The sequence below is a fragment of the Lissotriton helveticus genome, chromosome 2_2 (assembly GCF_964261635.1).
Source record: "Lissotriton helveticus chromosome 2_2, aLisHel1.1, whole genome shotgun sequence".
NCBI classification, from domain to species: Eukaryota; Metazoa; Chordata; class Amphibia; order Caudata; family Salamandridae; genus Lissotriton; species Lissotriton helveticus.
The window spans coordinates 41,528,020-41,555,826 of NC_136060.1; the positions used below are offsets into that span (position 1 = coordinate 41,528,020).

At 45.9% G+C, this 27,807-nt stretch overlaps 1 protein-coding gene across 2 annotated transcripts in view; it reads left to right on the top strand.

The window, feature by feature from the left end:
• CYP4V2 (cytochrome P450 family 4 subfamily V member 2) overlaps positions 1-27,807 on the top strand; it is a 278,398-nt gene that overhangs the window by 244,716 nt on the left and 5,875 nt on the right. For both annotated transcript variants that reach the window (XM_078678088.1, XM_078678087.1), the window contains exon 10: positions 9,937-10,116. In XM_078678088.1, the coding sequence (XP_078534214.1) occupies positions 9,937-10,116 (180 nt within the window). The remainder of the gene's footprint in view (positions 1-9,936; positions 10,117-27,807) is intronic.

Sequence of the window (27,807 nt, forward strand, 5' to 3'; positions counted from 1 at the left end):
AGAAATACTAGAGCTGTGGGAAACTGAAGGGGCCGGTAATGGAACACCTGACAGGCAGGACGCTAGTGTGGAGATGGATATACAGAATATCAGACAAGGGGCTCCAAGCACTCCGTTCAAACCTCCATCTACCTTTAACCCATTAATGCCCCAGGATACGATAGACATTTTCCATGAAAACTTAACAATTCAATTAAAGAAGTTACAGAGAGAAATCCAGAATTAGAAATGGAAATATAACAAACAATCACAGCACTATGAGGCACTTTTGGCCAAACTGAAGAAAGAAAAAGATGTCATCATCAGGGGCAGTGATAAAGGTGGTAACATCGTCCTGCTCACACGTACAAATTATAACAAGGAGGCATATTTGCAGCTCAATGATAGACAATGCTATGAACGCATCAACCCGGCATCAATGAAAATATCATACAAGGAGTACAGAAACTGTCCAGGTGGAGGAACAAACGATTAATATCGGAGGATGAATACAAAATACCTTAAGAATGACAACCCGGTAACCCCTTCGATTTATTTCATCCCCAAAGTTTACAAGAATAAGGATAAACCACCTGGCAGGCCTATTATTTCAGCCAGGGGAGGCATGTTAGAAAGTACTTCTGCATACATTGACTACTTTTTACAAGTGTCTGTGAGATCCTTAAAATCGTATGTACAGGACACGGGGGATTTTTTTACACAAACTGCAGCAGCTCAGTTGGAAGGAGTGCTATTGGATGGTGGCCCTAGATGTCACATCGCTCTACACGAGCATCAAACATGAGGATGGATTATGTGCAGTGTGTCACTATTTATCCCAAAGACCCGAACAGTTCAATGATCACAATCAAATGTTATTGCTTATGTTGGAGCACTGTTTGAAAAACAACATCTTTATGTATAACAATTTTCTTTACCAACAACTGCAAGGCGTGGCGATGGGGGCCAGTTTTTTCCCCAAGCTACGCCTGTTTACATATGGGTAGCTGGGAAGAACTGGTCCTCAATGCTCAGTACAAAACAATCCTCGAGGAGAATGTAATTATCTGGTTGCGCTACATTGACGATTGAGGGGGACTAGGGAGCAGGCTGAGGCGTTTGTTACCCAAATAAATGTAAATGATTTAAATCTCCAATTCACAGTATCTGTGAGTCACTCAGCTGTTTCTTTCCTGGATACGGAGGTGTACATCAGTAATAATAAGATGGAAGCCAGATTATTCAGAAAAAGCACCTCTGGCACTACGACTCTACACGCAGGTAGCGCTCACCCAGCACATTTAATAGCAAATATTCCATATGGAGAGATGCTCCGCCTTAGGAGAGTATGCAGTGATGAGCAGGAGTTGAAATTTGCACAACGGGCTAGCAAACTCAGATTTCCCGACCGGAGATACACAGAGCATACCATTGACAGGGCCACAGTTAAATCTATGAGATTTAGCAGACAGGAGCTCCTAAAACCGTATGGGCCGGCTAAACTGACTGAGACACAAACCAACACAACAGCGATAGAGCACTCTATGACCCAACGCAACCTAGTCCGTTCAGGATAATCACAGGCTATAGCAGACAGCATTCTGACCTGTATAAGATCATCAATCGTAATTGGCCTACGGTCTTAAGTGACCGAGTTATAGGCCCAACCCTACCCAGGAAGGTCTCCATCACTTTCAGAAAGGCTCCCTCCATGAAAGACAGCCTTGTCAATACTAGCCCTGAAATGATTGAAAAAACAACATGGCTCCAAACGAACAGGGACATTTACCAATGTAAAACGTGTAAGTCGTGTACACATGGTATCAACATGAAAATGTACACAGATGCTTTTAGCAACAGAGAACACCAAATCAGCAAAGTACTTACCTGTAAACGGAATTTGCAGTATACATACTTATGTGCCCGTGTAGACTTAAGTATGTGGGAAGTACCAAACATGCTGTGCACAAACGTATATTACAGCATCTTCGGGCGAAAGCCAATCAGGACAACACCTACCCTGTGGCTAGGCATTTTAAGGAGGCAGATCACAGTGACAATCAGGGCCTTAAATACTTTGTAATTGATGTTGTTGGTGCAAGCAGGAGAGGGGGTGAGAGGGAGTCCAAGCTTCGAAAGCTAGAAACTAGATATATTCTCCAGCTGGACTCCAAGAATCTTGGCGATCTTAACATCACTGAAGATTTGCATATCTGTCTGCCCTGAATTCTGGTTGATGAATATTTACATTAGAAGGTGGAAATTAGAGATTTGTTCCACCTTTTTGTAGTAATTATTTATTGTTTTAATACCTTCTTATGCCGCTATATGGATATTTTTTACATTTTTATCCTTTTGGTATCTTTGCCAACCAGATTCTTATGATAGCAGGACGGTGACTAGCCACACGTACTGTTAGATCTGATTACCCATGTGACACTCTAGCAAGGTACAATCGCGGCCATACTTTTGGTGTACATATATTATGGGGTTGCATAGTTTCTTTTAGGCTGTACACACACATTTAAGTATGTTTTATCTCTCTTATATCATATACTAGTATATCTTAGTGTGCTGGTGCCCAGAATACGAAATAAAGAAGAGGAACCATAAATGGAAAAGTAGGAGGAAAAGAATAAGAAAATAAGAAAAATAGATGTTTATATTAAGCATGAGCGGCACATAATATGTGGATCTATTTACATCATGAAGCATATACGGATGTTTGAACAATTTTAATCGACACCTTGCACATTTTTTAGCACCATTTGCACATAGTGAGTCGGGACAAGTACATGGTAGGTAAAGGACGGGATAGCTGAGGACATAACACATGAATCAGGGATTCATCCCGCTATTTAAGAGTTCCTCATGTGTCCATAATGGAGGGAGATGCTTTAAACAACGATGTGGACTAGGCATGTAAGAAGAGTGGATTTTGCAACAAGGGGATATATTTTTAACCTGTGTGCATTGTTTGCACAATTTGTGATTCAACCCATGATCTTTTTTGATATGTAAAATCATACTGTAGAATTAGATGTAGGCTCAAGTATATATTGATGCTAGCAAATGTAATGTCAATGATTTATTTTTGCGCATATGCCTCTTTGCACATGTTAAGCTAATTTGTACAATATATTTATGGAACTGGAATATTCCCTATTTTTTGCTGCTGCTTAGCTGCCGAGTCTGAGATATGTATATGTGTGTGTGTATATATATATTTAGTTGAAAAGGAGAGTGACCCGCCAGCAGTGTGTCAATCAGCAAGGCACGGAGTTCCAGCCAAGAGGTTTACGACTGTACTGCTGGCAAAGGACTTTTGAAAAGACACTCGTCTTTTCTTATGCGGAGTCTAGGACATGCAGGTACAACGAAATACAAATGACAGCTGTGCAAGTATTGAGCTCAAAAAACGGACTTTGAAAGCACTCATGTAGATTCAACTGCACAATGTTAAAGCATCAACGTTTTAGCAAGAAAGTGAACATTTAGCTTTCAATTCCAAAATGATGAGAATTGCTTCCGAAGTGCATGATGGGATTTGTAGGATGTTGATGACTATGAAGAAACATCGTAGTCAAACAGGGGCGTATAAAGCACGTGTTTACGCCACAAACCCATTGATGATGGCTCACCTTTGAAAAAAGCTACCGATGTAGCTGAAACGCGTCAGGAAAAGCATTATTTAGCTGTCATTTACTGAATAAAGAACCTGTTACTTCCAACGAATCCGGTGTCCGGCGCGCCTCTATGTTTTAGAAGCTGTTTGGATGTTTATGGAGGTTGTCCGCCCCCATGCGCCGTGACTGCCTTGGTGTGGCTCAGTCTCCATGCGGACATTGTTTGGTGGATATATATATATATATATATATATACTGATAATCACCTACACAATCACAAACTAAAATGCCATTTAAAGAAAGCAAAGTGAGGGACACTCACCACAATGTAACTGTTTTATACAAAGTAGCAGCGAAAAAGTCTGGTCTAAGATTATTCTGCTTGAGTTTTGTTGTTTAGGGATATAAGCAAAATATTGTTGCTTTGTTTCGTTTGTTTCGTTCAGTTTTGTTTGCTTGAATTGAAGGTTCAGGATTTAGAATCATGTTTTAGACCTGATCTAATTATTTCATACACTCTAGAAAATCAGGATATTTATCAAATGTGATCTTTTGGCACTAGTTAATTCTTTTACTGATTGGAGAAAAGGTCTGCTTATATGAAAATTGGCCAAAATGCACTATCACTATTATCCACAGATACAGAATGGTCAAAACCCTTTGAGTCATCATCTTCATTTTCTTTTTCTTTCCAAACATAGTTTTTTCAGTTTCTTCCAGAACTAAACCATATTACAACGTTCTTGTGAGAAGACTACAAAATGATACAATCAATTCATACATACATGTTTGAACACATACATCAGTGTTTATCCAGTACTTTCCAGGTACATATTAAAACTGTAAAGGGAGCCCTGTGAAATATGAGAAGTGTGTTACACAACCATTACCTCCTCTCTCCATGAGTCTTATCAGTTCTTTCGTGTCACTCCTGCAATTTATCCAATATTTATCAGCTTCCTTTTCTAACACGTAAGTATTGATAGCGGATTAACTGTCAAACACCCCAGGCATTAAATATTCAATGAAAGGTGTATTGGCTGGTACCTGTGAAAAAAGTGATGTCATCATGTACATGGGATAGTGGTGAAAACAGGGCACAAGACTTTCCACATCCCAGCAAAATTCATAGCTGCAAGGTGCCCCATTGTTATGTGTGATAATTTCAGCTAATCGTGGCTTTTTACCCTACTGCACTGTACTGCTGCTGTTTCATAGCCCACAGTTACAATGTTAACAGCAACATTTCAAGTCCCAGAATATAATGTGATGTCTGTTGTAAGGTCACTATTGACTTAAAGTGAGACATTTGCCATGGCAAAACTTAGCAGCAATGAATTTCCACACAGCAGTAGCACCACATTAATGTATAGAAGGCAGGGCTACAAACTAATGTGCTGTAATTCAACATTGTAAAGGTTTCACAATGTATTATGCTGTTGGTAGGGTTGACCACCCCTACAGTGTCATAATATTCAGTAAGGAGTAGGTGAATGCCCCCTGTTGTGTCCATGAACTTTTTTATTAACACATTTGACTATAGCACTTTTACTTTTTAAATCCATTAATAGTTATGTAAACCAAAGACAGAGTTAGTGTGAGGAGTAATGAGATGTGAGAGAAGGTAATGAGATGAGTGAGAGTTAGAATGCAATACAAAGAGTGTCTGTCTATATTGGGGTTAGGCTGCTGAATAAACACTGATAGACACTGATTTGAAAAGGTTTGGAAACCACTGAGAAAAGCCCTGAAATCCACAAAAACAAGCAGTAAAAATAGGGCACCCTATGTTAGACCTGTCAGCCTTAGGGTAGTCTTCCCCCAAACTTTTTGTCTTACTCCTCCATTTTTGCTGGTGTTGTTTTTGTTGGCCTTAGGTTTTCTGCACACTTTACCACTGCTAGCCATAGCTAATGTGCTTGTGCTCTTAAACATGGTGAAATTGTTTTACCCCTATTGGCACATTCAATTTACTGTAAGTCCCTTGTATAGAGTGATATACCATTCATCCAGGGCCTATAACTTAAATGCTGCTAGTGAGTCTGCAGCACTCAAGAAGCCCATTAAAACATGTACCATGCCTGCCATTGAAGCCTGAAAGCAGTTTTATATAACCCCCTTGCCAAGCCGTAAAGTCCCCTTTTACTGCATGTAAGTCACGCCAAGGGTAGGCCCTGGGTAGTACATATCACAGGGTGCATTGTAATTCGAAGGTTGGGCATGCACCTTTACTTTTTGCATGTCTTGGTAGTGAAAAACTCCTGAATTTTTTTTTCTGTACTTCAAAGGCCTATCTCTACCATAGGATAACACTGGGTTATCTTATAACAATTAAGAAGTGATAACAAGTTTGTTGTATAGAGAATTGTAATTCAAAACCCTCTTAGGTAAACTTAGATTTTAAGTCACAGTTCTGAAAATGACACTTTTAAAAAGTTTGGATTTTCTTGTCCCAACCATTTGGTACCTGCAGCCAGTTCTTGGGTCACACGACTTGGTGTAGCTGTCATTGCTCCCATACTGTGAGACAAACATGGGATAGGTGTTGCCAGGACGGGCCCTCTCTGATTTGATGATGGGGAGGAACTGTCATTTACCAGACTTGCTCATCAGAACATCTCACAAAGGTTTTTGACAGTATTCTTTTGTGTCCCCTGACAAGTTGGGGTTAGGTCAGGGGCGTAGGAAATTCCAAACACTTCTGCAGATGGAAACTTCCAGAACATTCTCTTACTTCAACGTGGGCACCAGGTATAAACAGTGGAACCTTCGATCCAAATCTTCAGGACACCTTCAGTACACCCCTGGACCTGCTGAAAATGCAGAAGGACTGCTGCTGTGTTGCCCTGCTGCCTGAGTGAGAAGGACTGAACCTGCATCTTGATTCGAGGACTACCAGAGTGACTCCAAGGGCTAGTTGCTGGACTCCTGGAAGGACAGAAAAGGCTCCATTCACCTTGAACCCAGCACCTGGATTCTGTAAGTCTTGGACCCTTTAAAGTGGGCTTAAAGGTGCTCTGCCAGCCCAGTTGTGATCCTGTAAGCAGAACCACCTCAGCGTAGACCTCGCATCTCAGCACATAGTCTCCTTGGAAGTGCCTCTGTGCAACGAATCCTTGACGCAGGCCTTTCCATCACAAGCCCATCGTAGAACTCATCCTTGATGATGACACAGGACTCGTCATCGCATCCTGCAGCTTCATCTGAACCGCCGGTGTGCGATGCATCTTCTACACAGGATTTCTCATCACAAGCCCCTCATCAACAGCATCCTCGAAATGACGCAAGACTCTGCATCAAAGACCCGCAGGTCATTGAAAATGGCGCTGCACAACGCATCTTCGGTTGTGGATCTTGCAATGATCCACACCCAGGGTTTAAGAAACTTTGTATAGGGAGGCTTCAGCCCTGCATAAAAAAAGGCAGCTGTCCGTCATTCACAGGCGTAGATCCGACCCTTTTCCATTCATCACATAGGAGTGGATGCAAGCATGTGTGTTTTGGTACCTTGTTCTCTGTAATGGTATGTTTTAGAATACAAATCTTCTGTTATGTACATTGTGCTGAGAAGCCTCGCCATGTTAACCTCCCCCACTATGACACCCCAGGCTCTGGCTGCATGTCGCTGGCCCCCATTTGATGTGGAGTTGCTGTATTTGTTCCCCTGCGAAATTGATTCAAAAGATGAGCAGGCCAGTGTTCTTGTTCCCTTGTGAAATTGATCCAAATATCCGAGTCAAGAGCAAAGTGAGAGATATGTGCTTACAGTAGACAGTTATCTGCTGTATGACATTAAAACGGTCCTATCTTCATGCCCTTAACAACATTAATGCCAAAAACATGAATTGATTGATGAACAATGAGTGTTAAAAATGTTACTGTAATGCATGTCCACGATTACACCTTTTACTTAATCTTGCCTTCCTCAAGAGTTAGCCATTTAATCATGTTCTGTTTCTGTATTTTTTCTGTGCATACTTTGAGCTGTGAAATGTGTTTATGAGTGGCTTTGATTGAGAGCTCTGACGCTGATGCCAAAGCAGAGTGTCTGTCAGTGGGTTGGCTTCTCTGCAGAGCACACAGAACAATGGTCATGTATTCCAGTGATAATTGCAATTCTGTGGAAATGTGTGTGAAGGCAGATGGCAAAATATTTACAGGGCGAAGGCAAAAGGAAATAAACCGCTTAAATATGAGTGAGTGCAGTGTATGTTTGGAAGTGGTGAATAGAGGGAGATGCGAGAAAGTGCATTTGGGGAAGATTGAAAAGAGGGTGCTGAAGAGGAAAGAGAGGTGGTTGAAGATGTTCAGATGGACGAGATGTGCAGAGAAAAAGGATATACATATCTAACGTGAAGCACTTGTAACTAAAGCCCAAAACTCATTCCACAGGCCTAAATACTATTGAGAGTTTAAGAACTGAAACTTTTTGAAGGTTAACTATTTATAACAAATCCATGTTGCATTGGAGTATGTACTTGAAGCCCTGCTCATTCTCCGTCCATATTTGTCATTGGCTTGTGTCATTGTCCTTCATAAATGCTGGCTTCTGATTTGCTATTAGGCTTCTTAGTCCCTCCATGGTATCGCCTTACCTTCATTTGTAACCTCCCATGACGACTGGCCCTTTTACTACAGTTGTTACACGGTATGTCTTCTTTAGTCTGGAAGCAATATTTTCTTTAATGAGTTTCTCTTACTGCAGGGGGGCAATAGGGTCTCTCGTGCTCAGTTGTGACCACCGGATTGTTTATTTTACTTGTATCAAACGGGAGATCTTCAGGGGCCATGGGAGACAGAAGGGGGCAATTAAACGATGCCTTCTAGCATTTAGAATGCAATAGGGCTCACATTTGCGAGAGTTTAATCTATTGCCATTGTAAATAACAATGCCTTTTATTTATGTTTTAACCCCTTCCATGCTGCCGTCGGCCATTGGCCGACGGCAACGCTACCTCTCTGGTGCTGTCGTCGGCCAATGGCCGACGCTGCCCCGCCCGTTTTGCAGAAGTGCCGCACTTCCGCAAAATCGCAGGCGCAGTGGAGGGGTTAAAAACCAAAACATAAATGAAAGGAACTGTCATTTAAAATGCCAATAGCTCAAACTCCAGTAAATGCGAGACATATTGCATTGCAGATGCTGTCTTAAACATCTAATAGTTAATCGTACTGACAGGTTTTAGGTGTAGGTCAGATGTTATGTTATATATCTCGATGCAATTCCATCTCAGAGAGAAAGCAACATATTGGTTGGGTAGCACACTTTGAGAATCACATAAATGTGTTTTACATGTTCCCTTTTAGAACGGCCCCACATTGTTCATCCCACTTAAAGACCTGTCTTCACATATCTCTATATGGCTGATTGAAGTCAGCAGCTGTGGGTCCTTTCCGAAGCCTGGTTAGAGCGGCAAGTTGATGTAGCATGCAGTGCAAGACACTGGGCAAGCACACACTTTAAAATGCTGAAGTTGTTGTGTTGTACAATTTACACATTACAGTAACTGTTGAATATATGAATGCAGTAAGATATAGGGCCGTTTTTAATGTGTTTAATATTTCAAAACTATACGTTCGCCCTGCTTCATAAGCCTTGGTTTATCTCCAAATTATTTAGCTTTAAAATGAACAATTTTCCAGTCTTTTTTCAATTTATTTCTCTGGAGGAGGACCCAGCCTGGATCCCACGTTTGTCCATTGAGCTTGCTCGCGTAATTCTAATCAAACTTTCACGTCTCACCACTTTCAAATGTCACCAGCCACCACTGTTCCTAAGTACACCTTCCCTCACTCGGTTGCCTGGCCTCCTTTGTTCCATCCATGAGAAAACCTATTTGGAATTTTGCAGAAGTGTTTTCTATTTCATGCAGATTCGTATTCTCCCTCTTCCCTGCAGCGTGTAATAAACACTTAGCAATAAAAACAGCACATGCTGATACGCAAGGCAATGATTTCCAATTGCAGAAGCTAATGAGACTTACCCTCACCATCAGAATTACGAGTCCTGCTAGAACTCTGCTGGTGTGGTAAATTTGACATATGGACTCCAGCCGCAGGCGCTGCCTCCAAGTGAAACTCCTTGTGAAAATAACTGTCAGGGACCCCATAACTATCACTCGGACTCCTTCTCATCTACCTGCAGTAATTTCCAGGATTACTCCGGTGGCTCGGCGAGATACCGGATCCTTTGAGGGGCGGGGGTGATCTGGGGGCACTGGTAATGAACCCTTTAGAATGTCATTCAGTATTGTTCTGACTTTAAAGGGCAGTTTACTGTATTGTTGAGCCTTTTATAATGGCTTCCAGTGACATTTTGGTAATTTTATTATAGGTGGATTTGAAGTGCCGAAAGGTGTCAACGCGTTAATTGTGCCCTACGCACTGCATAGGGATCCGAAATATTTCCCAGACCCAGAAGCATTTCAACCGGAACGTTTCTTTTCTGAGAATACGAGTGGGCGAAACCCTTACGCATACGTACCATTCTCTGCGGGGCTCAGAAACTGCATTGGTAAGTACATTTTATTAAGGCACTTTGGACCTGATTTAGTGTTGAGTGTAACAGGAAATACTATTTTTAGACCAAGAGCCAAACTTGGAGGAGCATGTCATAATGTGTTTACTGTGAAGGCTTTAATTTGTTTCGGCATTTCCGATCAAACTAGTTAAAGTTTAAGAAGATAAACGTCTGGTGTGGGAAGGAATAGTGCTCGCTCAATATGAGGAAGCAGTATTCAGATCAAAGGAAAATACATTAAGTAGAGTACGCAAGCCATTGGGGCAATGTCTAGATCAACACAAGTCTTAATGTATTGTTGTCGAAACATTTCATTACATTCAGAACTATTTTCTGTTTAAAATATATTGTTTTTTTCCACAAAGGAGCCCGCATTTACTGTATAAACTACTTTGTTATGGTAAGTCTCTTAACTGTTTGGCAGCCTGTGCATTATTAACTAACTGAATAAAGGAAATGTAACAATACTACTGCCCATTGACAAAAAGTGATCTTACTTAATTAAACAGCTGACCTGACTCTGTCCTTGAAGCGATATGTATTTCCCATACTTATCCAGGTTTTGCCATCTGGCTCTGTCTTGAGTCACCACTGTCCCACCCTTTCATTTAAAAACTTTCGGTTTTTCAGGAACCACTGTATTAAGTGCCCATCAGCATGAACTCAGTTTTGCACTTCTGCTTCATTACAAGTATTAAACAGCTGTTTTTAGTCGCTCAGTTCTCTCAGTCCTCGCCATTTGTTGAAGATGTGATTGGAGCTGATATTAGGTTGATGAAGTCTGCCCTTCTCTTATGCTTATACTCCCTCTTAGACACGATGCCTCAGCTTTCCACACTAAATGAATGAACAGGGTATGAGTTGTTTTCAGTGGTGCCCAATTTGTCTTCTAACTCCATGTGCCTTTCTGGTCAAAACTCTCTGGTGAAATGTTATATTGAAATTCCAACTTTAAAGTGCTTGTTGCTCCATTTCGGATTATTAGTGGTACATCACATTTTCCATCAGGCTTTATCTATTGTTCTGATGCCAGCCAGGAATATTCCTACCTGGAGGCTGTTTCCTATACTTTTCATGGCGAGTCCTACCTAAGCTTAATTTTGTGCATATTCTGTCATTTTGCCCTTGCTACACATGTGGCACTAGGCATGATAAATCTAACCCATAGCAGTATTCACAGAGACATTATCAGTGCAACATTGTTGCAACAACACATGTATTTGCAACATCAGAGATGGTTTATGTTGTGCCACTGAAGTTATTCTCAAGTTACGAGCGAGGCTAGCGCTACTGGTTTTTTTGTAGTGTTCTTTGGCCTAAATCAGAATTTATTTTCATGAGCTAAAATCCGCTCAGTCACGTCAACTATTTTGCTGTTACTAGGACTCGCATGGCTGGCCATGAGCTGGCACATCTTTAAAGTGACGTCTTATATGTTGTTTGCTACCCACTAACATTGCATGGTCCATTCACTCGATGCCTACAAGAATGATCCTTAGAAGACTACACAGCCCTAGATCCCTTGACACTGGGCCAAGAAGCAGACACCTAAGGTGCCCACCGTGGACACACTATGAAATACTAGCTGGGCTATTCACAAACGTAGTTTAACCACATAGCTAGTGTACCACATTGCTGTGCCAGATCTTTGGGTAACTAAAAAGGTCCAACTTTCCTCAAAAAGTCCTCTCTAAAACACAGGGAAGAGAGAATCCTGTTTTCCTATGTTTGAATTACACTGCAGCCTTTACAGTGCTTTTGCATTGCTCGATTTTTATATCATGCTGTTGCATTTTTTGTATTTTGATGTGTAGTAGCAACGACATGTAGGGCAGCAAAAATGGCAACGTATGGCCCATCTTATGAAAATTGCAATCATTGATGGTGGAAGTTCAACAAGCCATGTAAAAGCAGAAAGGAGATTTTCAATAAAACAGTAAAATAATATTTAATCATATTATGGAAGTGGAATCATCCCAGAACATATCCGAAGAACATTTTGGCAGTTATTTAAAAGTACAAGAACACTTTATAGTTTAAGCGTTGTATATAATATTTTCTGCCTTGTTGAAGACCACATCTCTTTCTTTGGAGTGACATTGAATAGAGCGGCTTCACTTCAAGCTCATTGTCTCTGAATTTATTAACAGACCAATATCCACTACTGTGACTTTACGATGGTCATTGTCTATTCACAGATATTCTAATCGTATGTTTCTATAGGATGGGCATGGGACCCATAAACGGCATACGTTGGATATGTGCTTTCCTCTTGTGCCTATTTGATGTCACACTGAACCTCTTGGTGAAAAACATCCCCGTTGTTTACAGTAACCCTTCTGAAATATTATATATTGTAATGCCCATTCCTAGGTCATTTATGGATAGCCAAGATCTCCCCATCTATCACTGCACACTTTGTTGTCCATCTTATTGTCCATTTTGTCTTCGCTGCATTCAGCCAATAGTGTGACAGGAGCAGACGAGAGTGTTGCAAGTATAAAGTGCTTGAGAGAAGAAGAAAGGTTGTTTCGAATTTTGCTGCTTTTGCAATGGGGGCAAAATTATAAAAATTGCTTACATCCTCCCTACAGTGAAAACAATAGGTGCTGACATTTGTCATGTCTTAGGTTAACATAGCATCTTATTTCATATTTTCTTTATTGGTGTTGTGATTACTGTTGTATCTGATACTGTTCGGTGTCTAACCCAGTGCCCCTCCTTTCTCTGAGTACAACAGATCTCACAGGGAGACTGAAGTATGCTGCACTTACATGGGGGGAGTGGGACAGCTCAGTGTCAACTTGAAGTTAAATAGTTGTTGCTTCTATATTTGCATAACCAAACTACTCTCTCACCTTCTTGCATCACAATAATACACACATTTGTCATCCCAGTCTTTTTAGGTCTGGAGTTAGCCAAGACCTTTTGATTTTACTAAAATAATATGTATAATATACTTACTTAATGGGCTTTCAGCCACCTCTCTTTATGCACTAGTCTATGATTGTCATTCACATTTTACTTCTTCGCACTAGAGCATTCAGAATAGACAGTGGGTGTGCCTACTTAAGTTACTGGTTAACTTAACCTTGAGTGACTGCATTTCGCTCTTTCACAAGATAGACATCCACACATAAGGTAACTGTCAGTAACTTTGTTTTAGTTTTTACTAGTCATTTCTTTAGTGTTGCTGATATCAAAGCAGGATGTCTTTGAAGTGAGTAGAGGGCAAATTCCAGCTTTATCAGTTTTTGTCTCCTGCTAATTTTGTTGGGAATTTTTTTTGGAATGACCTTTGTTTTTCTGACTGCTGCTGTTTCACAGCCTACTATATTGTATTCTTGGACTCAGTATTACCAATAGTTCTTAATAAACTTTGCCCAGCAAGAAAACCAAAGTTTATTGTGCTTAGTTTGCAGCACGCCTGTAGCACTTTTATATTAACATAGGTTGGGTGTAATTTGGGTTTTAATATCTAGTATTTTGTGCTGTGAAACTTCTATTATTGTTTCCTTTCATCTTCTTTCTTTCTTTCCTTTCTTTCTTTATTTTGTTCTCATCTTCTTCCTTGTTTCCCCTTCTTCTCTTTTTTGCCTTTGCCTTTTTTGATTTTTTTGCTTTCTTTCTTTCATTCTTTCTTTTTCCTTCAATCTTACCTCGTTTCTTTCTTGTCTTCTTTCATTTTGCCTTCTTTCTTTTTTTTTTTTTTTTTTTTTTTAAAGACCTTTATTGTATCAATAAAACCATACACAGCTGCTGGCCTACAACCCCTGGGGCCGGCCGCGACACTTCCGCATGTGCGTGCTTCTATTTGGATTACACAGCCCCTGTGCCGACAACCCCGGGGTACGGCGGCGTTTCATAGCAGTGTGTGTACATAACTCGCATTGGGATCAAGGCTTCGCATAGGTCAGATTTAAAAAAATATATATATGTTCACTAAACAACTGAAACAAGAAGTTACCACATACAGTCGTAAGGCAGATACGTAAACAAGTGCACAACCCATTTCCATCTCGCATTTGTAGAATGTCTGGTATAGGTGAGTAGAGCCAGAACCACATGATCTGCTGCTGCTACAGTTCCTCACGGTTGGGTGCCCCTGCATATCAATCTGTGTGTGTTGGCCGAACCACCCGCCCTTCCCTCCCCCTCCCACTCTTGCATCTGTTAGGACTCAAGGTCTCCCCCCTGCCCCCCCACGTCACACCTCCTATTCTTCTTCCCCCTCCTCATCCGATGTCAATGAGTCATCTTCCTCCAGGGCTTCACAAATTTCCCCCCTGAACACATTCCACGGGGTCCATATCTTATTCCATTTACGTGGACACGCTCTAGTGGTGTAAACTGCCCTCTCCGTTATCATGACCCTGTCCATGTTTGTGCACCATTGCGTCAATGTGGGGGTCTCTACCGCTCCCCATTTCTATGCTATGTCGCGTTTTGCTATTATCATGCCTATCATGGACCACTGTTGTCCGTGTCGTGAAAGGTCGTTCGGCTCTCAAATATTTAACAGGCACTTCCGTGGTTCAGGGATCAAGGACACCCCCAGTGCTTGTGATATGGTTCGCATTGTTTGCCTCCAAAATTCCTGGATGCGAGGGCATTCCCAGATAGTGTGGAACAATGTCCCTTCCTCCCCGCAGCCGCGGAGGCAATAGGGATGCTGCGCCCACTGTATTAGGTGCAGCGTCGTCCTTGTGTAGTACACCCTGTGTAGAATCTTAAGCTGCACAAGCCGGAATTTCGCCGATATGCCCACTTCCCTAGGCGACGCCATTGCCTCTTTCCATTCATACTCGTCCATCTCCCCTAGGTCCTCGGCCCATTTATCTCTCAGTTTCACCGTAGGGTCCGCTAGGTTGTTAATCAATTTGCGATAGGTGAGTGACGTTGCTCGATCCTGCATGTAGTCTGTAAGGAGGCGATCTTCCAGGGGAGATGCCTCTGGGACCTCTGCGTCATATGGGAGGGCTGTGAGGAGGGCATGCCGGACCTGTACGTACCGGAACGATTCTGTGGGACCCAGCTCGTACTGCTGTAGCAGCTGGTCGAAGGGGACCACCGTGCCTTTGTCCCACAGGTCGCCCACTGTGGATATACCAATGTTATCCCATAGTGTGAAGCCCTTGCTGCTTCTCAGATTGCCCAGGGCCCGCGTGTCCCACAATGGGGTGAGTTTTGTGAGCCTTCCCTTCCCCCCCAGTTTAGCCTGCGCCGTGTGCCACAGTGCTACAGTAAGTTTCGTGGGTCCCGTAAGTTTGCGCACTCGACGTTGGTCATAAAGAGGCGCCAGTATGCTATTAGTGCCCAATTGTGCCCTATCCGCCCGGTATGCCGGGTCGTCCTGAGGGGCATGTAGCCCCTGGTTAATGGGCTTCAGTTGTGCGGCCCAGTAGTATAGTTGCAGGTTCTTCAACGCAATCCCCCCGTCATACCATCCCCTGTGCAATTTCGCCTGAGCTATGCGTGCCGGATGATTACTCCACATGAGGCCAGCTACCAACGCAGACACCTGCCTGCTCCGGCTCCGTCAGGTACACTAGCATATCATCCACGTACAGAGAGAGGCGGTCCTCCCATCCCTCTGTCCATGTAATCCCCTTCAACAATGGGGTCGAGCGTATCAAGATCGCCAGAGGTTCCAGCGCGATCGTAAAGAGCAGCGGCGACAGGGGGCAGCCCTGACGGGTACCTCGCTCCAGAGGGAATGTTCGGGAAATGTGGCCGTTCGCCTCCACCTGTGCTACAGGTTTAGTATATAGTAGCCGCATCCAGGCGATGAATTTAGGGCCGAACCCCAGATGCGCCAAGACTTTGAATAAATATTGCCACTCCACCATGTCAAATGCCATCTTCGCGTCAAGTGCCATTATGACCGCCGGCTCCGATAGCGAGTGTGCTCTAGCCAGCACACTGTGCACCCTGCGGAGATTGAGGGCAGTGTTCCTATGTGACATAAAGCCTGACTGATAGGGGTGTATGAGGTGTGGGAGGTGTGCAATTAGCCGGGTGGCGAGGAGTTTGGTCAAGATTTTAACCTCGGCATTGAGAAGGGAAATGGGGCGGTATGATGTGCATTCTTACGGCGGCTTCCCGGGCTTGGGGATGGCAACGATAGTCGCTGTCTGTTGGTCAAGCGGAAGCTCGGCCCCTTCCAAACTGTCCGCGTACATAGCCAACAGGGGGCCACTGAGCCCCTCCGATGTGGCCTGATACCGTTCGGTCCTGACGCCTTACCCGACTTTACCGCATGGATCACAAGTTGCTCTTGTGACAACTTTTCACTTAAGACCCCTACCCCTATCTCAGCTCTTATTGAGCTTACCACTGCTGATTTATCACTTATAGGGCCTGGGACCCCCCGAGAACTCATTATCCTGCATGTTAATGTGAGATCGATGGTTAAAAATTACTCTGCGATCCATGATCTCATCATGGAGGAGGTCCCAGACGTTCTACTTATGACTGAAACGTGGCTACAGGAGGAGGCCACAGCAGTAGTGAATCTGGCACTTCCACAGGGGTATTCCATCTATACCCATAATCGTAACTCTAGGGGTGGGGGCATTGCCATGTTTTCTAATTTTAGTTATTCTTGTGTCTGGAAGGTATTCGACCTCGATGGCCGCGACAGTGCACATTTCAATGTCACGGTCAGCCACCATTTTACCTTTTCCGGGATCTTAATCTATCGTCCACCTGGCAATGATAATGCCTTTAGGAAAGCCCTTCCGGAAATGGCTAGCTCCCTTGCAATGGGCTCTGCCAATTTTAGTATCCTTGGAGATCTTAATCTCCACTTTGATCGTCGTCAGACTCCATCGATTAGCAGCACTATTGCAGATTTAGAGGCACTGCAGCTAAGCCAGCTGGTCACTCACCCTACACATGTGGGTGGACATATATTGGACCCCATATTTTCTAATCTGTCCGGAGCTAAGGTTCTGCAGCCAAGCCCAGTTGCCTGGTCTGATCACTTTTTAGTGAAACTGCTTCTCCCGATCAGTGATCTTCCTTTTAAACCGTCAGATAGAGTTGTTTTCAAACGCCATTGGAAAAAACTAAAGCTTGACGACTTCCACCGCCTACTTGTTGAAAATCCGCTTGGTCCTCTTAATGAGGTGGAATCCGGCTATGATTTATTCTGTGCTTGAATTAGTCGGGCACTAGATGCCTTGATCCCCGCCATGTGGAGCAAATGTCGCTCCTCAGAACCAAGTCCATGGTACGATAGTACCTTGTTGCCGCTAAAAAAAGCATGTAAGCAAGCGGAACGGGACTGGCGGAAAATGAAATGAAATGAAATGAAATGAAAATTAGATTTATAATGTGCTACAGTTGCCCTGAGGCGTCCAGGCGCTAGGAACAGAAAGTGCCCTCAAAAAGTAACTATTTATTAAACAGTAGAGTTTTAAGCTGCTTCCGGAAGCTGGTTAGATTGAATGTCTTGCGCAATTGTGGGGGAAGGGTGTTCCACAGTTTGGAGACGTTGTACGAGAATGATCGTCCCCCTGCTCTGGCTCTAAAGATCCTGGGTGTTTTAGCCAGTGATGCCATTGAGGAGCGAAGTTTCTTGTTGGGTATGTAGGGAGAAATCAGAGAGGAATTGATTTCTGGACCCGTTTTCCAGAAGGTCCGGTGGGCGATACATAGAGCCTTGAACTTCACTCTGTCCCTAACCGGGAGCCAGTGTAGAGTTCTAAGGCCAGTTTTTATTGAGGTCCTCCGTGGGACTCCCAGTAGCGCCCGGGCTGCACAGTTTTGCGTGCGCTGAAGTTTTTGGAGAGTGTAGTCTGGTGCTCCCAGATAAAGGGCATTATTAAAGTCCAGCCGGGATTGAATCAGGCCCTGTATGATTATTTGTCTGGCCTCGAAAGGAAGAAGGGGAAGGATTTTTTTAATCACCCTAAGGAGGCCAACACAGGTAGCTGACACCTTGGTGGCCTGTGTGTTAAGGCTCAGCGTCTTATCGAGCCATACCCCCAGGCTTTTGATGTTATCTCTGGGGGGAGGGGGCACTCCCATGCTTGAAGGCCATATCAGCTCCAAGGAGGAGGGAGCCGCCGGGCCCAGGAGCATGAGCTCAGTTTTGTCGTCGTTTAACTTTAGACATGAGCTCATCATCCAGCTTTTTACATCCTCCAGGCAGGCCGCTAGATCTAGCGGGGACTGGAGGCCGCTCTTCTGTGCAAGTGAAACCACTAGCTGGGTGTCCTCTGCATAGGAGATGATATTGACACCATGTGGACGAACAATCCCAGCCAGTGGCCTCATGTATGCGTTGAAGAGCGTTGGGCTTAGAGAGGAGCCCTGCGGGACTCCGCACCCCAAAGGCCTACTTGTTGAAAGGGATGTACCGTCAAAGACCTGGAAGGTTCTGCCCGATAGGAAGGACTTGACCCAAGCCAGGGCATCTCCGGACACTCCCAGGTCAGCAAGGCGGTTCACCAAGATTTTGTGATGTACCGTGTCAAACGCGGCACTCAGATCGAGGAGGATCACTGCCACTGACCCGCCTCGATCTAAGATCCGTCTTGCCTCCTCAGTTACGGCCAGTAAAGCAGTCTCTGTCCCATGTTTTGGGCGGAAACCAGTTTGGGAGGAGTCGAGGAGATGGTTTTCCTCGAGAAACAGCGTCAGAGTGGTATTGACGTGTTTCTCCAGAATCTTTGACGCCCATGGGAGCAGAGAAATCGGGCGGTAATTACTCGGGTTAGCTGGATCGAGGGAGGGTTTTTTTAATAGTGCCCGTACCATGGCATGTTTCCAGGTTGCTGGGACTATCCCACTCAATATGGAGGAATTTAACAGTTCCAGAAGAGTGGGAAGGATGGATTTAATGGCCAATCCCAACGTGCTTGGGGGGGCAGGGTCACACGGTGAGCCAGTTTTTATTTGTTGAGCTAGATTCATTAGAATTTCCAATGTTATTAAAGGAAAAGACTTCAGCCTCTCATCACTGTTGGAAGCTGAGTCCAGAATTTGAGGATGTGGATCAGCGGGTGGATTTGGGAAGGAAAGATAGATTTTATTCACCTTTTGAAAAAAAAATTCAATCAGGTCGTTGCATTTAGACGGTGAACTGTTATATCTGTAACAGGAGGGGGTGGTTTTATCAAGGAGTTTACTATGCGGTATATTTCTTTCGGCTTAGATTTGGCCGAGGTTATTCTAAGATTATAGTAAGCTGCTTGCGAAAATTTTATAGCCAGCTTGTAGTTCCTGATCATTTCCCTGTAAGTAGTTTTTTCCGCAGGACTAAAGGATGAGCGCCATTTCCTCTCTTGTCTCTTACAGAGACGTTTTTGAAGCCTAAGGTCTTCCGTATACCATGGAGCTGATTTACTTTGTCTCTTAGATTTAGATTGATATGATGGAAGAACTGAGTCAAGAGAGGTGGTTATCCACTCATCATATTTGGTGTTGTTTCCGGTTGGGTCATGGGAAAGAGTGGGTCTAGTGGTACTGAGGGCCTTCGACCATTTGTCGATGGGAAGTTTAGCCCAGTTCCGGGTTTTCCTGGAGGTGAATAGGGATGGGGGGGGTTTACTCGTGGTCCAAGTAAAGGCTATCAAGTGGTGATCCGACCATGGGAGGCAAGTAATGGTTCCTACTTTTAGTTGGTCACAATTACTGAAAATCGGATCTAGTAGGTGCCCCTTTTCATGAGTGGCAGAGGGGACACGTTGCTCTAGTTGGATGGCAGCCAGGCTAGATTGTACTTCTATGGCTGTGGGGTCCAGCAGGTTGTCAAAGTGGATGTTAAAATCTCCCATTAAGGTGAAATTAGAGGGGGAGACAACCAACTGAGACGCCACCGATAGAAGGGAGGTGTTAAATTGTCCAATAGGACCAGGGGGCGGTAAATAAGAATCCCAGTAAAGGTGGCATTAGGGGAAAAATCGATTGCGAACGAAAGATGTTCGCTATCCTCAATGTCTTCCTCTAGACAGCGGCAGACATAGCTCTCTTTATAAATAATCGCGAGGCCGCCACCTCTGCCTAGTGGACGGTCAACCCGCGCTATCTGATATCCCGGAATAATGGCCTGTGCCAAATCCGGCTGAGAGTTTTGGTTCAGCCATGTCTCGGTCAGAAACATTGCGTCTGGAGAATGTGCATCCAGTAGCAAGGAGATTTCTAAACAGTGTTTCACTAAGGATCTACAGTTCAGTAAAAACATAGAATAGTCCTTTACCTCAGAACCGGGCTTGGCAGTTTTGGTAGTCGGTTCGAACTTACAGTTCGTGCAACCATGGGAGATTTCCAGAGGGTGTCTTAGGGTGCCGCAGCTGGGTGTGAGCGGTGGACGCAGCTGTTTTAGAGAGCTCGCGCTATATACATATCTGTCGCCTCCAGCGGGGCCAGGGGGCATGGCCCCTGGACCCGGCCGGGCGCGGACGAGCGCAGACGAGCTTGCCTTAAGCGCGCCTTTGGCGCGCCTTCGTCGCGCCCGCTGCGCTCGTCCGCTGCGCGTCCTTCGTTGGAGCATAGTTTTATGTAGCGGGCTAGAGGGAGGCAGAGGGGCGTGGCCTGGCTGAGTGGGCGTGTCGCCTAGTCCGAGGGTCCACGGCAGCTTGTACTCAGCTGTGCGAGGTAACGAGCGATTTGACTGGCGAGTGCACAGGGGGTGAGTGAAATTCTTAAAAACACAAGATATGCAGCAATATTTTTAAAAGTTACAGCAGATTAAACTCCCGGCTACTTTGCCTCAGGAGGGGTTTCTGACAAGGGCTGCGCTCTCAACCGGCGCGCGCTTTTGTAATCAAAGTGGGCGTGGCCTGGCTGAGTGGGCGTGTCGCCTAGTCCGAGGGTCCACGGCAGCTTGTACTTAGCTGTGCGAGGTAACGAGCGATCTGACTGGCGAGTGCACAGGGGGTGAGTGAAATTCTTAAAAACACAAGATATGCAGCAATATTTTTAAAAGTTACAGCAGATTAAACTCCCGGCTACTTTGCCTCAGGAGGGGTTTCTGACAAGGGCTGCACTCTCAACCGGCGCGCGCTTTTGTAATCAAAGTGGGCGTGGCCTGGCTGAGTGGGCGTGTCGCCTAGTCCGAGGGTCCACGGCAGCTTGTACTCAGCTGTGCGAGGTAACGAGCGATCTGACTGGCGAGTGCACAGGGGGTGAGTGAAATTCTTAAAAACACAAGATATGCAGCAATATTTTTAAAAGTTACAGCAGATTAAACTCCCGGCTACTTTGCCTCAGGAGGGGTTTCTGACAAGGGCTGCGCTCTCAACCGGCGCGCGCTTTTGTGATCAAAGTGGGCGTGGCCTGGCTGAGTGGGCATGTCGTCTAGTCCGAGGGTCCACGGCAGCTTGTACTCAGCTGTGCGAGGTAACGAGCGATCTGACTGGCGAGTGCACAGGGGGTGAGTGAAATTCTTAAAAACACAAGATATGCAGCAATATTTTTAAAAGTTACAGCAGATTAAACTCCCGGCTACTTTGCCTCAGGAGGGGTTTCTGACAAGGGCTGCGCTCTCAACCGGCGCGCGCTTTTGTATTCAAAGTGGGCGTGGCCTGGCTGAGTGGGCGTGTCGCCTAGTCCGAGGGTCCACGGCAGCTTGTACTCAGCTGTGTAAGGTAACCAGCGATCTGACTGGCGAGTGCACAGGGGGTGAGTGAAATTCTTAAAAACACAAGATATGCAGCAATATTTTAAAAGTTACAGCAGATTAAACTCCCGGCTACTTTGCCTCAGGAGGGGTTTCTGACAAGGGCTGCGCTCTCAACCGGCGCGCGCTTTTGTAATCAAAGTGGGCGTGGCCTGGCTGAGTGGGCGTGTCGCCTAGTCCGAGGGTCCACGGCAGCTTGTACTCAGCTGTGCGAGGTAACGAGCGATCTGACTGGCGAGTGCACAGGGGGTGAGTGAAATTCTTAAAAACACAAGATATGCAGCAATATTTTTAAAAGTTACAGCAGATTAAACTCCCGGCTACTTTGCCTCAGGAGGGGTTTCTGACAAGGGCTGCGCTCTCAACCGGCGTGCGCTTTTGTAATCAAAGTGGGCGTGGCCTGGCTGAGTGGGCGTGTCGCCTAGTCCGAGGGTCCACGGCAGCTTGTACTCAGCTGTGCGAGGTAACGAGCGATCTGACTGGCGAGTGCACAGGGGGTGAGTGAAATTCTTAAAAACACAAGATATGCAGCAATATTTTAAAAGTTACAGCAGATTAAACTCCCGGCTACTTTGCCTCAGGAGGGGTTTCTGACAAGGGCTGCGCTCTCAACCGGCACGCGCTTTTGTAATCAAAGTGGGTGTGGCCTGGCTGAGTGGGCGTGTCGCCTAGTCCGAGGGTCCACGGCAGCTTGTACTCAGCTGTGCGAGGTAACGAGCGATCTGACTGGAGAGTGCACAGGGGGTGAGTGAAATTATTAAAAACACAAGATATGCAGCAATATTTTAAAAGTTACAGCAGATTAAACTACTTTGCCTCAGGAGGGGTTTCTGACAAAACTTACGAGGCTGGGAAAAAGACCGTATACCTCATCAAAGTCAAAAGCTATCATAGACCAATATGTAGGGCCCGTGCGGCCTACTATTCTAAAGAGTTCAAAAACAGCTGTAATCCATCGAAACTGATCTTCAAAGTCCTTAAAGACCTGACCGTGAACAGAGCTTCTTCAGCTGAAATTTGTTCAGAGTCTCATTGTGAAGATCTAGCGGCCTTTTTCCTTGAAAAGGTTCCGGCTATTTATCGTTCTTTTCCTTGCTCTATCCCTTCGAGTGAGGCTTTGAGACTTAACTCCTCCTCGAATGTGGTTCTTTCGACTCTCCCTTACCTGTCGGAGGAGGTCTTTAATAGGCTGGCTATTAAAGTAAAATCCGGGTCTCCTGCTGACCCTCTCACATCGACACAGTTTAGGGAACCATCTATTCTTTGTCTCCCCCCTGTGCGCCATCTTATCAACCTGTCCTTCTCCTCAGGTACTGTTCCAACTAAATGGAAACAGGCTTTTGTCAACCCGATCCTAAAGAAACCCATGTTGGACCCCCTCAAACTGGAGAACTATCGACCAATCTCTTTGCTCCCATGGGTTGCGAAGGTTGCAGAGGCCTATGTCAATGGTATTCTGTCTGAACATCTACAGAGGGCGAACATTCTGGATCCCTCCCAGAATGGCTTTCGTGCTGGCCACAGCACCGAGACAGCTTTACTCTCGATGATGGAACATCTGCGGTCTGTGCTTGATTCCGGTCAGACTGCGGCACTGGTGTTACTTGACCTCAGTGCCGCGTTTGATACGTTTCACACTCAATTCTGCTGCAACGACTGGAAGAGGCTGGGGTCTCTGGCATAGCATTGAACTGGTTTCGGTCTTTTTTAGCCAATCGCTCATTCAGGGTTGCAACCCCACCATTTGAGTCTAAATCTTACTCGCTCAAACTGGGAGTGCCTCAGGGATCGGCACTGAGCCCCACACTGTTCAACCTTTATGTGCAGCCGCTGGCTGCGGTCGCCAAGCACTGGGGTATGACTATGGTCTCCTATGCTGACGATACGCAGCTGGCGGTGACACTGAGTGGGAGGTCCGACCTTGATGCCCCCAGGTTCCGGGGCGGTCTCCTGGCTATAGCGGGCTGGATGACAGCTAACTGTCTTCATCTCAATGCCAAGAAGACGGAGGTCCTGATCGTGGGCAAACAGAGCAACCTTTGGGGGGAAGAATGGTGGCCTCCAGAGCTAGGTGTCACCCCAACTCCGGTCCCGGAGGTTAAAAATCTAGGTGTTTGGCTAGACTCTGCTCTCAGTTTTTGTAGCCACACAAAAAAGTGGCAGCTACCTATTTTGGGATTTTGCGAGGGCTCAGGCCCATCTTGAAAATTTTCGACGCCCCTACCAGGCAGTTGATTATGCAGGCTACGATTTTATCACGGCTTGACTAAGCCAGCTCACTTCTGTTAGGGGCCAATCAGGCGGAAGTCGCCCGGATGCAGCACGTCCAAAATGCTGCTGCTAGAGCCTTGGTGGGTCTACCGAGGTTCTGCTCCGTGAAAGAAACCATCCGGACGCTACACTGGCTGCAAATGGCGCAACGGATTGATTTTAAGACCCTATGTCTGTCTTTTAAGAACCTTAAATTGTCCTCCCCCCACATTCTTGAAAATCTTCCCATTTCCTATGTTCCTTCTCGTTCCCTGAGGTCTTTGGGTCAGAACCTGGCTGTGGTCCCGCGGTTTAAGCTTTGCCGAGCTGGAGGACGATCCTTTCGTGTCTTAGCGGCTAAGCTATGGAACTCACTCCCATCCCAAATTCGTGCATTGGATGAGTTGCTTGATTTCAGGAGGGCCATTAAAACCCATCTGTTCCCTTCTGCACTTTAGCATTCTGTCCTCCTGTTATTTTTCCCTGATGTCCATTGTGTTGTGTTTCATGCTTGTCCAAAGCGCCGGGACGCCCCTTTGCTGGGGCAGCTGTGCGCTATAAAAGTGCTGATAACATGACATAACATAACATAGCCGTTTGTATTTCTTCCGCCATGAAGTCGGCTTCCAGTTCTGCGACCGCTTCTGGCATCAAAGTCGGGGTGGAAATGTGACCCAGTGCTGCACGGGCCATGTCCGCTGACACTACATTAGCCGGAGTGTACACTTCCTCAAAGTAGTCCACAAGGGCCTCCACTATCTCCTCGGGGCGTGTGTGCAGTGTCCCTTCCCTGTCTCTTATCTGCTGTATACCCCTGGCGCTACCCCCTCTCTTGTCTAGCCAGGCCAGCATTTTCCCTGCCTTGTCCCCAATGTCATATACTCTGAGTCGTCTCCACTATCTGAGGCACTGTTTGCTGCCTCATATGCTCCCGATACTGTTGCTGTCTTAGGAGCAGGGTATGGGACGTGTCAGGTGCACGGCTCGCCGCATGTGCCACCGTAGTGTCATGCAGAGCCAATTCTAGCTCGGACAATTGACGCTGCCACTCTCGCTTGTGACCCTGTATCGTCGTGATAGCCTGTCCCCTTAGCACCGCCTTGTATGCCTCCCACAGGATCGCGGAGGACTGTACTGACGCGGTATTCTCAGCAAAGTAGTGTGATGTCGTCGCTTTGAGCGCCTTCCGAACCTTGGGGACCTTAAGATATGATGCGTGTATCGGGTAGATTCTACTGCGTGACTTCTCCTGAGTGGACAGTGTCAGTGTAACCGGAGAATGATCTGAAATCCCCCTAGGGTGAATATCAATAGCGTCTACGTGTTGCAGGCCGTCACCCAGCGCCAGGAAGTAGTCGATCCGTGACAAACTGTTATGTACTGTGGAGTGGTAAGTGTACTGTCTTGCGGAGGGATGTGTGTGGCGCCATATGTCAACTAGGCCCATGGCGGTTAAGAATCTCTGAAAGCGGGAAGGACCACCTGTCTGGGGTACTGCCGGGAATCTATCTGCCAGGGCATCTACAGTGGCATTGAAGTCCCCTCCGAGTATTATATCCCCTTCCGGTAGGGTCAGGAGAAAGTCACCCAGTGCCGGAAGCGTGACCGAGTGGAGCGCCAGGGGGATGTATACCGACACCACGTTCAGGAGCCTTCCCTCCCACTGCCCCTGGACCGCTGCAAAACATCCCTGTGTGTCTACCTTAGTGCTCAATGTGATGAACTGCGAAGATTTCTTAACTAAAATCCCCGTGCCCCTGGAACCTGTGGTAAACTCCGAATGCACCGCCATCCTGTATCCTTTTCTGTCGGGAGCTTTAGACGCCCCCCCGGTGAGGTGCGTCTCCTGGAGGAGCACCATTGCCGGCCCCTGCCGCTTCACCGCGTTTATCACCAACCCCCTCATTATCTTATCTCCCAAATCTCTCACGTTCCAAGACATAAGTCTGAAAGGTGCGACCTGTGATCTCAGTGACCCACCCTCAGGTGTATGCAGTGGAGAGTCGTGCATGGTCTGTCTTGTGCCCAAGGTTGTGGAAATCGGATCGTATTCCCGGGGCGTGCCCACCTTCTGCGTGGCTGAAACAGTGCGTGTATGAAGTGGCGCGATACGACTTGACTTGTGGAACTTTAAAAACCTCTAAACAAACCCCCCCACCTCCCCCCTCCCTGCTTAACGGACTCACAACCGCCCGCCTCCCCAACATAGCAGAGTGCTTAATCCCTCCCCGCAACAGTGTACTTGCGCTCTGGGGTGGAGTGTCCTCCGGAGCAGGCGGCATCCCTGCCCTCTTCCGAGCTCCTCAGGCCAGTGTCCAAGCGCGTCCATTCTGCAGAGTTTTTTAACGGACAAAATTCAGGCTACTACCGGGAGATCAGGATTCTACACCTCCTTCCACTCCCAAGTGTTCACGTGTTGGGGACCTGGTTACACCTCCTCTGCCTGACGTCTGCCACCCCGCTTGGCTGTTCTCTCGGTGGTTCCTGTTATTCCTGTGCGTGCGGCGGGGTTGCCCTGCTGTCCTCCAGCCCTCCAGCCAGTCCTAGGCCGCTTCCGGCGTATCAAAGAACCAAACCTTATCGTCCGCGACCACTCTAAGCCTGGCCGGGAATAACATGGAATAGGACAGTTCTTTCGCCCGCAGGAAATCCTCCTCCGGGAAGAAGGCCACCGTGGAGTTTTGAACTTGAATGGCTGGAGACACCCTCGCTGCCTGCAAAATTGCGTCGCGGTCTCGAAAATTGAAGAGTCTTGCCAGGATCGGTCTCTGGGGGGCTCCCGGTTTTGGTCTTCCACCGGGTACTCTATGCGCCCGCTCCACCGAGAAAAAGTGTGAGAGTCCCTTGGGGTTTAAGTGCGTCTTAATCAGCTCCTCCACATAGAGGTTCATTGCGCCTTTGCCTTCTGATTCCGGAACCCCCAGTATTCGGATGTTGTTCCTTCTCGAGCGCCCTTCCTGATCGTCCAGCTTTTCCCTGAGGGATTTATTTTTGGCCTCCATTCTCTCCATCGCCCCCTGCAATTCAGCAACGTCCTCCACCAATGATTTCGTCACCACCTCCACCTGCTTTACTCTCTCATTCATTTTCTGGAAGTCCGCTCTTATCAGGGTGACCTCCGTGGCTGTGGCTCCCACTGTGGATTGTACCTGTGTCAGGGCACGCATTACGTCCTTAAGCGTCGCCTTCTTGGCCCCCTCGCCTTCTGGTGCCTTCCCCGTAGATGTGCGGGGTTCTGTCTGGGGGGGATTGTGTCTATCATAGGTGAACTTGTCAAGTTTAGACTGCGTTGAACTATTTTTAGGGCCCCTGCCAACCATTTATTTTTATTATTTATTTATTTATTTATTTATGCATTTTTATATAGCGCGGACTTTACCCGAAGGCGTCAGAGCGCTTCACAATAGGAACAGAAATGAAACATAATGAGAAACATTACACATTAAAAGATTACAAAAGCAAACGTTACGTTACATAAGGTAAAGTGACAATTGTGAGCAAACAAAATACATGAGGTAGTAAAAATTGTGAGCAACCAAAAATACATGAGGTAGTGAAAAGTGCACAAGAGGAAAAAGTGACAAGTGTGCGGTTACAAGAGAAAACAAAGTATCATTTGAGGTATAATACTGCAAAAGGTGCTAGACACTCATGCACAAAAAGCGTTACGTAGGCAGAGGTGGCACTTGTGCAGGTAACAAAGGTAGAACATGTGAGAGGTAGCAAACCGTGTGTTACCAGGGCAAAGTGGTGTGTGCATGTTACAAAAGGGCACCAAACACAAGTACATGGAGAACACTACAAAC